Here is a 17191-nt window from a genome sequence, read left to right as displayed (position 1 = left end):
TCTGTGTTACAAGCAGCTGGACCTATATTTCAACTAATTCAAATGTCCAATAAAAAAATATGCTGGGAATATAAATGACCATAGCATAAGACAGAAAGTAGTAAGCAATAAACAGAGACACAGGTTAAAAGGATACAGAGAAGAATCACCTCAAGCCACAATGTGAGCTTTCAAAAGAGATTAAAGTTTCTGATCAGTGACAGGCCACAGACTGTCCATAGGTGGTGGAATGCAGGCCAGGGAATGTGCCTCAACATCTGATTCCAGACAGGCCGACGGCAGTGCCAATGGTGATGGGAGCATGACAGTGACAACTGGCCCATGCATCCAACTCACCCAGGCAACACTTGATACCAAGAAATGACTTGGTATACTTACTTAAATTAGTTCTGGTTTGGGTTGATACTTCTTGACAATAATCATAGAAATTCAGAAATTTAGGGGTGGAAGAAATCCTAGCGACTAGAAAAACCTTCTGCTCCAATACCCTTAAAAAAATAATAATTACAGTGATGCTAAGTAAGTCTGGCACATAGCCAGTAGAACCCAGGCCTTCTAACTCCCAGGCCAGTGAGGGCTGAGGGCTTCTATATACTTAATTTGTAAAGAATCCCTGTGAAAATTTTTTTTTTTTTTTGCGGTACGCGGGCCTCTCACTGTTGTGGCCTCTCCCGTTGCGGAGCACAGGCTCCGGACGCGCAGGCTCAGCGGCCATGGCTCACGGGCCCAGCCGCTCCGCGGCATGTGGGATCTTCCCGGACCGGGGCACGAACCCGCGTCCCCTGCATCGGCAGGCGGACTCTCAACCACTGTGCCACCAGGGAAGCGCTGTGTGAAGATTTCTTCTCTAGCAGAATTGTAACTTCAGGTTGCTACCTGCAATGCCCTTTTATTTTTCCATGAACAAACCTTGCATTGGCATAGCAATCTTTAGCTTTCAGAATAATTTCACATTTTTTTCTCATTTGACCGTGACAGTAATCCTATGCAGTGAGGTGAGGTAATTGAAGCTGAAAGTCTTCAAGAAACCCTCTGACAATGAAGATCTATTAATTGGCAGAGGAAGTTGCATATGATGCTCTCACTAATCATCCACTAATTTTCCTAATTGTCATTTTTCCAACCTTTCTGACTCTTACTTTATTGAGGAAAAATATTGTGTGCTGTCTTGTGATGAAATTGGAGTAAATCTCAGACAACAAGTTATTCAGGGTGGTTTTTGTTATTTGGAGCTGCATTGTCCAATAAGTAGCCTCTATCCGCATGCGGACTATTTAGATTTAAGTTAATTAAAATTAAGTACAATTTAAAACTCAGTTCTCAGTCACACTAGTCTCATTTCAAGTGTTCGGCCACCGGCTACTCTACTGGACGCTACTGATATAGAACATTTCCATCATGTCAGAAAGTTCTATGGGACAGCCTAGAGATCTAAGAGACACGTCTCTCTTCCGCCAATCTTCAATCTTGCCCTCAGTCTGTGCATAATCCAAGCCCAAAGACTGGTCCCCAAGCTCTCCCACTTCCTAAAGGAGATTTTAAAACTGGTAACGACAACAGAAATCGTTTGGCCTAGTCCTGCTAAGAAAGGGACGTGGCAATAAAAGTCCAAGATTCTTCCACAAAAGTCAGTACAGCAAGTGGGCGGTGAAAAGGTGGCCGCGACCCAGACGTGGAGGTGGAAGGAGAGGCAAATGGGCGGGGCTGAGCGCGGCGCGCGCCGGGCGGGCGCAGTCTCGAGGCCGGGGGCGGGGCCGCGCGCGGCGGGCCGGGGAGGAGGGGGAGCCCAGCGGCCCGCGCGCCAGCCTAGCCGTGCGTGCTCACGTGACAGGTCCGTGAGGTCCCGCTCGCGCAGTAGTCTGGGCGAGCGAAGATGGCGGCCGAGAGGGAACCTCCTCCGCTGGGGGTCGGGAAACCCACCGACTTTGAGGAGCTGGAGGACGGAGAGGACCTGTTCACCAGCACTGTCTCCACCTTAGAGGTGAGACCGCGTCGCCGTGGGTGCTGCGCTCCGTCGCTGCCGCGCGTCTCACCTTTCGGTGCCTTTGCCGTGCCCCGACTTGTCCCTCCCCACCCCCCCGGATTTGCAAGGACCTGGTTGGGGCGACACCTGTGACGCGGGCCCCACCTCGGGGACCTGTCATTGGGCTGGAGTTGGCCTGGGCGGCTAGGCCTGCTTAAGAGAGCAAACTGCGGGCCGGGGGGCCGACCTGAACCCCTGAGGGGCCGGGACCGGACAGAGCATCGCAGTGCCCTTTCCCCGTTCAGCTGGCCCTCGTCAGTGTCACTTGCAACTCTTCTTCCAGAGCAGAGAAGGTTTTGCTCTGGGTCCCCGCAAACCTCACCGCGCTGCCGGGCGACCTCCGCAGCCCCTTTTAAGAGGTGCTTGCTTTTCCCTTCCCAAGGGAGGGTGTGCCTCCGAAAGGGGAGAGCAGTGAAGAGAGTGCTCAGTGGCCGGGGCGCTGGAGGGAGCGTGTGGATGCACTTTTCCCGGTCCTGGCCCTTCTTGGACTGCTAGTTCCCCTTGAGGGAGGTACCTGTTTTGGACTGTTAAATAGGTAAATGCATTTGACCGGTCTTGCTTGTCTTCTTTAGTTCTTAAGCTTTTTAAGGATCATAGTGTTGATAAAATATAAAGTTGAAGGGAGGGAATAGTTCAGGAAACTGCTGGGCGGTGGGGGAGGTTTTTTGTTTTTTGTTTTAAGTTACCAGGGGAGAAATAAAAAAAAGATCCTCACTCCTTTTTCCTCTTTTCTCGCATGATCAGCGATCTCTGAAGCTAAGTCTTCCTGTTTTTGTCAAAGGAAACGCCCTCTGTGAACTTAACTGTACTGGGCCTCCTGTATCCAGATCATATTTGAATTGCTTTGCCTTTGATGAGCGCGCACACACCTCATAGCCCAACTTTAAGTGTGTGTATGTGTATTAAAATATAAGCACATTTCCCAGAGAATTGTTTATCTTGGGCTGTACTTCTTTATAAACTGCTTTTTAGTAAGCTTTCCTAGCTTGTTGAACTCTGCAGCAAATCATTTGGAAATTACTGTAAAATATCCATTATTTGGCATTCGCTTAGCTGAAACTGGGAACTTCCGGCACCCGTTTTCGGTACTGACCACATTTTGCTAATTGTATATGCAGGTTCCTGCCCAAACCCCACCTGTCCTCAGGATTATATGCTTCTTGGGCCTAGGGATAGTGCCTTGATCATCTTTGTTTCCTCAGAAAATCTTGACCATTGATTGTATTTAGCAAATGTTTGCTGAATTAATTGTCAAAACCAGCATCCCCTAAGAATTAGTAAAAATTATCTTGCACAGCAAATTACCTTTTGGGGCCAATATCCTTGTAGTCCTTTATGTATACTCTACAGCTACCTTAACACGTATTGAAAGTTACTGTCTATGCATGATCGTAAGACCTGTATTCCCTGTGAGGGCTACAAAGGTTTTCCACCAGCAAGGATCAGAAGAAACTTAATTAACATAGTGTAAACTAGAATATTGTGAACACTAAGCATTCTGTTTAATTGAAGTCTTTTAAAGTTGAGTAAAGGGAACTATAATTTATATTTCCCATTTGGATGGGACTTTTAAATAAGGTATTTGACTTTTTTTCAGTAGAAGTCTACAAAATTTTGAGTATGAATAAATTTATTTTGGTTACTGCGTTTTGAAAACTTTTTAAAAAGTTGGTTTTGATTGTTCATCTAAACCCCTTATTTCATGAGACTCATTCAGGGTATTAATTTTAAGGTAGTATAACTGTGAGACTTAAAAATTCAGAAATTTTTTTTTCGCTTTTCAAACTATTTGGGGAAGGATATATAGCAGCATTTATTAGTATACCAAAGCTGCTCTAAAGGAATGTTTTTTCAGTATGCCCCTTTTCTTTTGAATAGTGCTTCTCAAACTTCAGTGTGTAGGGGAAACCATAGGATTCTTGTTTAAAATGCATATGCCTTTGCCTCACTAGAATCTGCATGTTTTATAAGTGTTCTAGATCGTTATTTTTCAAACATTATATGTAAGTTACCTAGAGATCTTGTTAAAGCAAATTCTGATTCTGTAGGTCTGGGATAAGCCAAATTCTGCATTTTTAACAAACTCTCTTCATGACATTGCTTCTAGTCTCAAGGACAACAATGAGTTGCAAAGCCCCAGGTGATTCTGATACAGGTCATCTGCTTTGAATAGTTATTACCTAAGCCGTAAATTGTAAGAAAGGCATAAAAATTAATGTCTTTCTATTTAAAAAAAAAGTAAGTCAGAGTTTTAAAAATATTATGCATGTAGAAACTTTTTCATTTGAGGGCATTTGGAGGAAAAAAATCAGTTGAAATCCATATAAGTGAAAATTAAATTATACACAGCTTCCATGTCATAATTGTTAAGCTTGTAATGACTATACAACTTAGTGTATATGTATGCTATGAGTATGTTTTTATCCCAATATTAAACTCCTTTCCTTTCAAAATTAAGAACAGTCACATAAAGCTATGTTCAGTAGCTAAAGCATATTTAAAACCCCTAGTGTATGTTTCTGTTGTGACTATGAAACAGAGTGGAAAAGGGCTGGCATGGGGGCAGGGAAGTGAATGAGAAGGGAAAAAATCTGGCAAAAGCTTGTTCTTTTTTTGTACCTGAGAGGCTTTACATTGTTTAGGAATACCACTTTTACTGCCTTTTTTTTTTTTTTTTTTAATGATACAGTCCTAAGCTTAAAAGGTGCTTGCCCTAAGGCAGCATGAAGTAGTAAGACAACACCTTAAAAAGGTCAGGAAATTTATATTATATGCCTGTTCGTTTTTTTTCTTTATTGGATTATAGTTGATTTACAGTGTTGTGTTAGTTTCACCTGTTCTTTTTTTAAACAGCTTTATTGAGTTATAATTCACATACCATATAACTCACACATATAATATGTACAATTTTATGGGTTTTAGTATATTCACAGATACTACAACATTTTCATCACCTCAGAAAGAAACCTCGTACCCTCTCACCCCCGTCCCCATTCCCTAAACTCCTCTGTCCCCAACCTTAGACAACTTCTAATTCACTTTCTGTCTATAGACATCCCTATTCTAGACTTTATATGAATGAAATCATGTAACATGTGGTCTTTTGTGACTGACTTCTTTCACTTGGCATAATGTTTTCAAAGTCTATACTTAATTCTTTTTTATGCCTGAATAATAATCCATTGTATGGCTATACCACATTTTGTTTATCCATTTTGTCATTCATTGGACATATGCATTGTTTCCACATTTTGACTATTATAAATAATGCTGCAATAAACATTTGTGTACAAGTAGAGTTGCTGGGTTATATGGTGACTCTACATTTAATCATTTGAAGAATTGCTGGAGTGGTTTCCCAAAATGGTCACACCATTCTACATTCCCACCAGACATGTATGAGGGAACCAGTTTTTCCACATCCTCACCAACACTTGTTATTATTCGACTTTTTTATTCTATCCATCATAATGCACGTGAAATGGTATCTAAGTGTGGTTTTGATTATATTTTCTTGAAGACATCTTTGTATGTGCTTATTGGCCGTTTGTACATCTTTGGAGAAATGTCTGTTCAGAGCCTTTGCTCATTTTTCAGTTGGGTTATCTTTTTATTTTTATAAATTTATTTATTTTAGGTTTTTCTGTTTTTTTTTTTTGCCATACGAGGGCGTCTCACTGTTGTGGTCTCTCCCGTTGTGGAGCACAGGCTCCGGACGCGCAGGCTCAGCGGCCATGGCTCACAGGCCCAGCCGCTCCGCGGCATGTGGGATCTTCCCAGACCGGGTCACGAACCCGCGTCCCTTGCATCGGCAGGCGGACTCAACCACTGCGCCACCAGGGAAGCCCTATTTATTTTAGTTTTGGCTGCATTGGGTCTTCGTTGCTGTGTGCAGGCTTTCTCTAGTTGCAGCGAGCGGGGGCTACTCTTCGTTGCGGGGCACGGGCTTCTCATTGCAGCGGCTTCTCTTGTTGCGGAGCACGGGCTCTAGGTGCGCAGGCTTCAGTAGTTGTGGAGTGAGGGCTCAGTAGTTGTGGCTCACGGGCTCTAGAGCACAGGCTCAGTAGTTGTGGCGCACGGGCTTAGTTGCTCTGTGGCATGTGGGATCTTCCCGGACCAGGGCTCGAACCGGTGTCCCCTGCATAGGCAGGCGGATTCTTAACCACTGCGCCACCAGGGAAGCCCTGTCTTTTTATTTATAAGAATTTTTTGTATATCGTAGATACAAGTTCTTTACCAGATACATGATTTGCAAAAAATTTTCCCCCGTTCTGTGGATTGTCTTTTCATGTTCTTGACAGTGTTATCTGAAGCACAAATTTTTTAAAAATTTGATGAAGTCCAGTTTATCTGTTTTTTATTTTGTTGGTCATGATTTCAACATCATATACAAGAATCCCCTACCCAATCCAAGGTCATGAAGATTTATATCTGTTTTTTTTAATTAATTAATTTATAATAACAATAATCAACCTGTTACGTGTCAGCATAAATCATGTTTTTAACAGAAAATATATTTTCCAAAACAAGAGAAAATATGTGAGAAGAGCGGCATTGTTTTACATTAAGTTCTTTTTACATAAATTTACATCACATTTTTTTATTCAAAAAGAAAGTCACAAAAATTATAATCATCCTCAGCAGTTCACTCAGTCCCATGTAATTAATTTTTTTTATCTTGATCTTTTGTTAGCACTTTATGAATTCATCAGTTTTCCATTAGAGTTCTGAAAATGCTTATTCATTCAGTTCAGCAGTATAGTCAGTTACCAGAAACCTGTACTTGTCAGAGTCTTTTCCATGAATCCCATGAATATCTATTTTCTTCTAAGAGTTTTATAGTTTTGGCTCTTACATTTAGGGGTTTGATTCATCTTGAGTTAACTTTTGTATATGGTATGAGGTAAAGTCCAACTTCATTGTTTTGCATGTGGCAATCCAGTTGTCACAGCACCATTTGATGAAAAGACTGTTTCTCCATTGAATGGTCTTGGCATCCTTTCTGAAAATTGGTTGACTGCAGATGTTTACACCTGGTTCTTGTACTAACCTCAAATCTTAAGGTCAGCTGAAGTTAAGTTGAGAACCACAGTTTCCCCAACACTGTCACATGATAGTTTATAGTGCATTTCAAATGAAATTTCCAGATGGGAGTTTCACAGGTTTTAGAATTCCTTTCCCACCATGTAACCCTATGCCATAATTGCTCAGAAGATACTGTACTTAGTTGACTTCAGTAAATACTTGAGTATTTACTCTCTACCATACTTTTTAGATGATAACGGGAGTGCAGATATTAGCAAGATAATGCAGATCTTTGAGGACAGAAAATCTCCAGTGGAGAAGAAAGATGTACAGAAAACTCTGATACAGACAGACTGTGACTATATGATCTGAAAACACTGAAAGTACCAGTGAAATGGGAGCGATTCTAACTCCTATCAGCATTCCTGACACATAGTAGATGAACAGTAAGTGTTTCTGTTGGCTAGGAAAAGCCATTGAGATGGTAATATTTAAGAGAGACTTCGAAGGGTGGAACGAAATTTCAATGTGGGAGAATGGCACATGTCACTTAAGGTTCAGTCCATATTTTAGGGAAACATAAATAATTCTGAGTGGCTGAATATAGGATGTTACAGGTTAATGTGGTCAGATGTGAACAGCTTTGAAATTTGTTTTGTAGGCACATGAGAGCTCTGGAAGATTTTCAGGGCAGTAACATGATCACCCAGGAAGCTTAATGTGCTAGTGGTCTGAGGGATAAATTTGAGTGCGAGGTATCATTGGTAGGTTGATGAGCCAGAGGTTATTTTAAATCTGAGATTAAAAACCTCAAGAAGAAAAGTGCAAATAATGAAGGACAGAAAGAAGTTGATGCAATAGCAGATTAAAAGATAGACATCTTAAGACTTACAATGTCTAGGGGAAGGAATTATAAGTTTATTTCATTTGGGAATAAGTTACACCAATGCGGATACTATCAGACAGCTAGAAATACTGGATGGCTAGAGATACAGATTCAATACAATTTATTGAATGGTGACTCTAAACCAAACTAGTTTAGTAGAAATCTAGTCCTTGCCCTTATGGAGTATATGAACCAACAGGAGTCAACATAATAAACACACCTGTGTGAACAAGCCCCTGCAATACCAGGTGATATATGTGTAATTGAAATATGCACATGGTACAGAAATAGTATAGAAAACTGGAGTGACTTAATTGCATAGAGATGATCTTTGAAACCCTGAAAAGTGTGTGACATTATCAAGAGAGCAAGTAGAGTAAGACTAAAGAGTCTTTTGATAAAGAACGGAAGTTAGTATCTATTGTTCTTACACAACAGGTAGTAACAGCATATATCTTGTTTTCCTAATTCTGTCTTCTTTGGGTTGGCATCCAACTTTAAATGTTTTAATTTTTTTGAAAATTTCATTATGAATTACCTATGTTTAAGAGGAAAGACATTTCGTGACCAGGTATTTAAAGGCAACAGCATGGAAAATACCAGAAAGAGATTTATGACGAGGTATAACTCTAATTGACTACTTTCCCTGGAAGCCATTAAATATAAGGGTTTTGGAATGAACTATTTTTAGTGCCTGTAAAAAATGTTATTCTATGTAGTTGCTTGAGGCAGAGGTGCTTAATTCTTTTCAGTTTTTTCTTAAAAAGAATAATTTTTTTTTTTTTTTGGCCCTGCTGCACGGCTTGTGGGATCTTAGTTCCCTGACCAGGGATTGAACCCAGGCCCTCAGCGTGAAAGCTTGGAGTCCTAACCACTGGACTGCCAGGGAACTCCCCAGATTTGTCCTTAATGTTACTTTTCAAATGCCCACTTTCCTATAAAATTGAACTCTGGTGTTTTTTTCCTGTGATGATAGTTTTTAGTTGTGATAAAATTTACCTCAGTTGGTAAAGTTCACTACCACCTCAGTCAAGATATAGGACACTTCCATCACCTCCTAAAAATTCTCTCATGTAGTTAACGCCTCCCACTCCCAGCCTCTGGCACCCACTGATCTGTTTTTTGCCTATAGTTTTGTCTTTTCCAGAATTTCATATAAATGGACTCATATAAATGGAATTATATTTTTTATAAATAAAACAGTATGAAACTTCCTGAATGTAGCTTCTTTAACTTAACCTAAAGTATCTAATATTTATTGATATTGTTGCATGTATTAGTAATTCATTCCTTTTTGTTGCTGAATTTAGTATTCCATTGTATTGTGTATCACAGTTGTTTGTTGTTGAAGAATGTTTATGTTGTTTAAAGTTTGGGGTATTAATGACTAGAGATGACGTAAATATGTACAGATTTTTGTATGAACAGTTTTCATCTCCTTTGGGAAAACACTTAGAAGTAGGATTGCTGGTTGTGTGGTAAATACATGTTTAACTTTCTAAGAGACTGCCAAACTTTTTGCCAGAAAGGTTCAAGGGAGATAAAGCATAGGGAGATGAAGTTAATTACTTTTAGTCTTGCAAGTTAATGGCTCTAGTAATAATATAACTCAAGTTATAATAATAACTAGTAATATAACTCAAGACCACGTCCATTAGGACAGTGTTCTCCAAGTCTGAGAACTGATAATATATGGTTTCATTAAAATGAAAGCATGATGTTTCAAGACAAAAGTATGTTATGGTATTTCCTCCCATCATAAAAGTTATTTTAATGTTGAAGTTTTAGGGACTTCCTTGGTGGTTAAGAATTCTTAACAGTGGTTAAGAATCCACCTACCAATGCAGGGGGACACAGGTTCGAGCCCTGGTCCGGGGAGATCCCACGTGCCACGGAGCAACTAAGCCCACACACCACAGCTACTGAGCCTGCACTCAAGAGCCTGCAAGACACAACTGCTGAGCTGGCATGCCACAACTGCTGAAGCCGCACGCCTAGAGCCTGTGCTCTGCAACAAGAGAAGCCACCGCAATGGGAAGCCTGCACACTGCAACGAAGGGTAGACCCCGCTCACCACAACTAGAGAAAGCCTGCCTGCAACAACAAAGACCCATTGCAGCCAAAAATAAAATAAATAAATAAATTTCTTTAAAAAAATATATATTGAAACTTTATTCCTATTCAGAGAGTCACACTTTGTATGTATTATTGAGTGTTTGAATCCTGAAGTCTAGTCCAAAGGAAACTTCAGTGCCTCTGGATTTGCCTGTTTTAGTCTCTGGTCAGGTTTTCATTCATTTTATCTCTGCAATATAAAAAAATTGTAAAAGATTCTAAGAAAGAAAGAGAAAGAAGAAAAAGATAACAACCAGACTGTTTTCTTCAATGATGGAGAATTCAGTTCCACATCCTTGTCAGCACTTGTTAGTGTCAGTTTTATTTCAGGCAGTGGCACGCTTGGGGCTGGCTTATACTGGCTTGAAAGAACTGATGTTTAAATTTTCAGGACTTTTGTAAGCTGTTTAGTAAACAGCCATTGTTAAAAATTAAATTATATAAACAAATTATATTAAAAAAACAAAGGTAATAAATATATAAAACTTGTCACTTCCTAATTCCTTTACTATGTTTTACTAGTTTCTTTATATGTCTGTTGTATCCGTATGGTGGAAAGTAACATATCTTCTTAGCTCCACATTCTATCGGGAGAAATCAGACACAGAGGGTATGTTTATGCCACAGAAATAAGCAAAAGCTAAAATTCAGGGTCTTCTCTCCCAAAGACCTGATTGCTAAACATATACCAGCATACCAGTGATTTTTAGCCATTCTAAAAGGTATGTAGTGTTATCTAATTGTGGTTTTAATGTACATTCCTTAATGGTTAATGATGGTGCGTATCTTTTCACATACGTGTTCACTGTCTGAAAATTGTCTTCTTTGGTGAAGTGTTCTTTTGTATCTTTTAGCCATTTTAAAATGGGTTTCCTTATTGAGTTTTGAGAATTCTTCATGTATTCTGAATACACATCCTTTGCCAGATGTGTGTTTTGAACATATTTTTTCCCAATCTGTGGCTTGATTTATCCTTTTTTAATTGATAGTACTTCATATGTTACATATGAAATCCTTGGCTAACATTAACACAAGGTCACAAAGGTTTTGCTTATGTTTTTTCTATAAGTTTTATAGTTTTAGCTGTTATATTTGGACTTCAGATTGATTTTGAGTTAATTTTCTTATGAGTTGAGGTTCTTTTTTTTTTTTTTTTTTTTTTGCGGTATGCGGGCCTCTCACTGTTGTGGCCTCTCCCGTTGCAGAGCACAGGCTCTGGACATGCAGGCTCAGCGGCCATGGCTCACGGGCCTAGCCGCTCCGCAGCATGTGGGTTCTTCCCAGACCGGGGCATGAACCCGTGTCCCCCGCATCGGCAGGCGGACTCTCAACCACTGTGCCACCAGGGAAGCCTGAGGTTCATGTTTTTGAATATAAATATCTTGTTCTTCAACCACCATTTACTGAAAGATAATCATTTTACAGTTTGTTTTATGGCTCAGAATATTGTCTTCTGTGGTAAATATTATGTGTGCACTTCAAAAGAATGTATTTAGTCTGATATTGGGTGGAATGTTCTATAAATATTGTTAGTTGATAGTATTTTTCAGTACATGCAACAAACATCAGTGAATTTCAGATGTTTTATATTAAGTTAGAGAAGCTAGACTTTAAAAGTTTCTTCATTGGGTTGTCTTTGCATCTTTGTCAAAAATCAGTAGAGCATATATGTGTGGGTCTATTTCTGGACTCTGTTTCATTGATCTTTTGACTGTCTTTTTGCCAGTTCTGTGCTGTCTTGATTACCTTGATTAACTGAGTCTTGAAATCAGGTAGTGTGAATCCAGTGACTTTGTTCTTTTCAAAATAGTTTTGGCTATTCTAGTTCTTTTGCCTATCCATATAATTTTAGAATCTATTTATTGATTTCTATCAAAAATTCCTGCTGAGATTTTAATTGAGATTGTAATGAATCCATTGATTAGTTTGGGGGAGAATTAACATATTAACCATATTGAGCCTTTAAGCCATAAGTATACTATTTCTCTCTTTTTTTTTTCTTTTAGGTCTGTCTTGATCTTTTTCATCAGTGTTCATAGTTCTCAGCATACAGATCTAGTACATATTTTATTAGTTTATACCTATTTTATGGTTTTTTGGTGCCTTTATATCTTTTACATTTGCTCATTGGTGGCATATTTACCCTGTTTTCTGCAACTGTTGCTAAACATTCTAGTTCTAGTAGGTTTTTTTGTAGAACCTTTGGGATTTTCTATGTAAACAATCCTGTCTCTGATTAGAGTTTTATTTCTTTCCAATCGGTGTGTCTTTCTTTTTCTTGTCTTAATGCACTAGCTAGAACCAACATTGTAATACTGAACAGAAATGGTGAGAGTGGGTATCTTTTCCCCTTCCGTGCTAATAGGAGGAAAATATTCATTTTTTCTCCCTAAAATATGATTTTTTTTGGTAGATGACCTTTATTGGGTTAAAGAAGTTTCCTGCTATTTCCAGTTTTCTAACTTTTGTATCTCTGAATGATGTTGATGTTGGTAAATGATTTTTCTGCATCTAATAAGATGTTCATATAATTCTCTTTAGTTTATTGATAAACTGGATTATATTGATTGACTTTCAAATGTTGACTAAACCTTGAATTCCTGGCATAAACCCCACACAGTCATAATGTATTTATCCTTTTTATATATTGCTACATCCAATTTGCTAGTGTTTTTCTGCTATTGTGTCTGTTTGTGACAGATATTTGTGTGTCGTTTTCTTTTACTCGTAATGTCTGATTTTGGTATCAGAAATGCTTACCTCATGAGTTGGAGAGTGTTTCCTCCTTTTCTGTATTCTTGAAGAGGTTGTGTGGAATTAGTCATATGCCTGCCTTAAGTGTTGACAGAACTTGCTAGTAAAATCATCTGAACATGTTGTTTTGTTTGCTGGACGATTTTTAACTTCAAATTTAGTGTGTCTCATAGATACAGAAGTATTTCTTCTTGTTGAACTTTGGTAGTATGTGACTTTCAAGGAATTTGTCCGTTCAGTGTAAGCAGTGAAATTCATGGGCATAGGTTTTTCATAATACTCCATTATGCTATTACTGTATCTGTGTAGTCTGGGTAATGCCCCTCCTTTTTCATTGCTTATATTGGTAATTTATGTCATCTCTTTGTTTGCTTATTTATTCATTTAAATCTTGCTAAACGTTTGTCATTTTATTGGAATCTTTCCAAAGAATCAGGTTTTGGTTTCTTGGTTTCTTTTTTATTTTTTGTTTTGTTTTTTAATTTCATTAATTTCCTTCTGCTTGCTGTCTGTTTAGTTTGCTCTTCTGTTTTGTCAAGCTTTGATCATTGGTTTAAGACTTTTTTTTTTTTTGAGTGCTAGTATTTAGCTATGTATTTTGCTGTAAGCACCGCTTTAGCTGCATCCCATAAATTTTGATACTGTGTTTTTGTTTTTATTCAATTTAAACTATTTTCTAGTTTCCCTTGTGACTTCCTGTTTGACTTATAGGTTATTTAGAAGTGTGCTAATTTCCAAAATTTGAGGATTTTCCAGATAGTTTTCTGTTACTGATACAGGTTTATTTTATTAGTGTCAGAGAATGTTTTATGATTCCAGTTCTTTTACATTTGTTAAGGTTTGTCTGATGGCCCAGAATGTGATCTGTTATGGTGAACAGTCTGTGTACACTTGAAAAACATGTATGTAGTCTAATGTTATTGTTGAAGTGTTCTCTAAATGTTAAGTCAAGTTGATTGATAGTATTTTCCAGGTCTTCTCTATCTTCCCTTATTATCTATTTATTGTATCAATTACTGTAATTTAGTATTTTTATAATTTCTTGGTAAATTGATCCTTTTATCACATGATACCCCTCTTTATTGCTGATAATACTCCTTATTCTTAAGTTTATTTTATCTGATGTTAATGTAACACTCCAGCTCTTTTTTGGTAGCATGACATGTTTTTTCCATTCTTTTACTTTTAACTTACCTATGTCTTTAAAGTAGGGTTTTGTAGGTAGCATATTGTTGTGCATTGTTATTTTTGTACACAATACGGTCACTTCTGTCTTTTAATTGGTGTGTTTAGAATATTTACATTTAATGTGATTATTGGTGTGATTGCATTAGATCTAGCATTTTATTTGATTACTGTTTTTCTCTTCTGTTTTTCCCTCTGAAAACAGAGGGAAATATATACCTAAAAATTTACAGTCCAATTAGAGTTAATATTGTACTTTGACAAACAAAATTCAGAGCCTTACAACCATATAGGTCCATTTATCTTCCTTCTTTCATGTTATATTTCTCATGTGTATTATATTTCCATTCATTGAAAACTTTACCATTGTTATAATTTTTGCTTTCATAGTTATACACATTTTACCATTTCTTTGGTTCTTCTTTTATTTCTTCTTAAACATTTTTATTTATGTATTTATTTGGCTGCATAGGGTCTTAGTTACGTCATGTGGGCTCTTCATTGTGGCATGCGGGCTTCTTTCTAGTTGCAATGTGTGATATCCAGAACGTGTGGGCTCAGTAATTGCAGCACGTGGGCTCTGTAGTTGTGGTACACGGGCTCCAGAGCACAGGCTCAGTTGTTGTGGCACGCTGGCTCTCTAGTTGTGGTGCATGGGCTCCAGAGCCTGGGCTCAGTAGTTGCAGCACATGGGCTCTCTAGTTGTGGCCCATGGGCACAAGGGCTCTCTAGTTGTGGCGTGCAGGGTCTAGAGTGCCTGGGTTTAGTTGCCCCACAGCATGTGGGATCTTAGTTCCCTGACCAGGGATTGAACCCGTGTCCCCTGCATTGAAAGGTGGATTCTTAACCACAGGACCACCAGGGAAGTCCCAGATTGCAGCCATTTTTAATAATGAGGCTGCATCTAGTTTTCTCTGAAGTTGTCCTGTTTGGAGTTTTCATTTTTTTGGATCTGTAAATTAATGTCTTGAACCAAATTTGGAGAGTTTTTAGCCATCATTTCTTGAAATATTGTTTTGCGTTGCTCTTTTTCTAGGACTTCAGTAACATGAATGTCAGACCTTTTTATACTGTTTCACAGATCCTTGGGGTTCTGTTCATTTTCATTTCTTTTTTCCTCTCTATTACTCAGATTGGAGATTTCCTAATGATTTATCTTCAAGGTCACTAATTTTTTCTTTCAAGAACTGTAAAGGGTAAACTTTACCCTCCTGGTAAGGTAACAGATTAACTTGTTTTATGGTTGCTGGAAGTTGACATGATAAAGGACTTTCTTACTCAAAGCATAGCAAGTATTGGGTTAGCCAGAAAGTGCCTTCGGTTTTTAAGTAAAAATAAAAGACACGCTTTTCATTTTCACCAAGAACTTTATTGAGCAACATATTCACCCTTTTGTTCCACTACCTTCTGCCATTTTTCAGGCAACTTCATAATTCCATCTTCCCAAAACTTTCTTTTTGAGCAAAGAACTGTTCTAGGTGCTTTTTACAGTCTTCCAGGGAATTAAAATTTTTCCATTAAGAGAATTTTGTGAAGACCAAAATAAATGGAAATCCAAAGGTGCAATGTCTGGTGAGTACAACGGATGAATCAGAACTTCCCAGCTGAGCTGTAACAGTTTTTGCCTGGTCATCAAAGGAACATGCAGTCTTACGTTATCCTGATGGAAGATTATGTGCTTTCTGTTGACTAATTCTGGACGCTCTTCATCGAGTGCTGCTTTCTGTTGGTCTAAATGGAAGCAGAACTTGTTGGAATTAATCATTTGGTTTTCCGGAGGGAGCTCATAATAGAGGACTCCCTTCCAATTCCATCATATACACAACATCACCTACTTTGAATGACGACCAGCCTTTGCTGTGGTTGTCATTTCACTTGCCCCACAATCTGTTCCGTTCCCCATTATTGTACAGTATCCAGTTTTCATCGCCTGTCACAATTTGTTTTAAAAATGGAATGTTTTCATTACGTTTAAGTAGAGAATTGCATGCAGAAATATGGTCAAGAAGGTTTTTTCTGCTTAACTTATGTGGAACCCAAACATCAAAGTTATGAGCATAACCAAGCTGGTGCAAATGATTTTCACCGCTTGATTTGGATGTTTTGAGTATGTCGGCTGTCTCCCATGTGGTATAACGTTGATTATTCTCAATTAATGTCTCGATTTGATCGCTATCAACTTCAACTGGTCTACCCCACTGTGGAGCATCGTCCAGTGAGAAATCTCCAGCATGAAACTTCGCAAACCACTTTTGACACGTTTGATCAGTCACAGAACCTTCTCCATACACTGTACCAATCTTTTTTTGTGTTTTAGTTGCGTTTTTACTTTTCTTGAAATAATAAAGCAAAATATGCCGAAAACATTACTTTTTTTCATCTTCAGTATTAAAATGGCTACACAAAAATTCACCAATTTTGATGTCTTTTTTCAAATGCATGCTGATATGACAGCTGTCACATACCATCTAGCAAAATCGTTTTGAATGAAGTTAAAGACAGCTAAGTGCTATGACAGCCATCTTGTGGAAAAAAACGAACGAACATTTGGCCAACCCAATAGCATGAATATGTTTTTGACCATTTCCCTTGTCCCTCTCTTGCCAGGATGATAAATGGAGGGGCCCAGGCAGGTGTTGCACCAGCCTTTGGTTTGTGTCACAGCTGAGGAACCTGAGCTTAGGGAACCCAAATCATTTATAATAGGCAATGTCTGCTTGATCTTTGCTCCAGAGGATACTTATACTGGACAGTAAACAGACCTGGTCTTTTGGGGGGAGAAAGATGCTGATCTCTTTCTTCCAAGGCTGTTTCACAGAAACATAGGCTTCTCTCAGAGTTTTAGGTGTCTGCACTGTCACATAGTGGACTGGAGCTCAGCTTGGGCTACCCTTGTAGCAAAGCAATGAAAGAAGGGAGAGATGGGCTTCTCTGGTGGCGCAGTGGTTGAGAGTCCGCCTGCCGATGAGGGGGACACGGGTTCGTGCCCCGGTCCGGGAAGATCCCACATGCCGCGGAGCGGCTGGGCCAGTGAGCCATGGCCACTGAGCCTGCGCATCCGGAACCTGTGTTCTGCAACGGGAGAGGCCACAACAGTGAGAGGCCCGCGTACCGCAAAAAAAAAAAAAAAGAGAAAATACTAATGAAGATTTCTGTCTCCTGCTCTTCAGGCTACTGGGCCCCCTTTTCCTGGTTCAGCTGGC

The 17191-nt window shown here is 39.0% G+C and overlaps 1 protein-coding gene across 1 annotated transcript in view; it reads left to right on the top strand.

Moving 5' to 3' along the window:
* Positions 1-1873: 1873 nt before the first annotated feature.
* SNX2 (sorting nexin 2) overlaps positions 1874-17191 on the top strand; it is a gene marked incomplete at its 5' end in the record, with an annotated part of 56536 nt that continues 41218 nt past the window's right edge. The window contains one exon of the mRNA XM_079703174.1: positions 1874-1981. Coding sequence (XP_079559300.1) covers positions 1874-1981 — 108 coding nt within the window. The remainder of the gene's footprint in view (positions 1982-17191) is intronic.

The sequence above is a fragment of the Hyperoodon ampullatus genome (genome assembly GCF_949752795.1).
Source record: "Hyperoodon ampullatus genome assembly, chromosome: 4".
Taxonomy (NCBI): domain Eukaryota; kingdom Metazoa; phylum Chordata; class Mammalia; order Artiodactyla; family Ziphiidae; genus Hyperoodon; species Hyperoodon ampullatus.
Note: the sequence above shows the minus strand (reverse complement) of the source record. Positions and strands in the feature narration are given on the sequence as shown.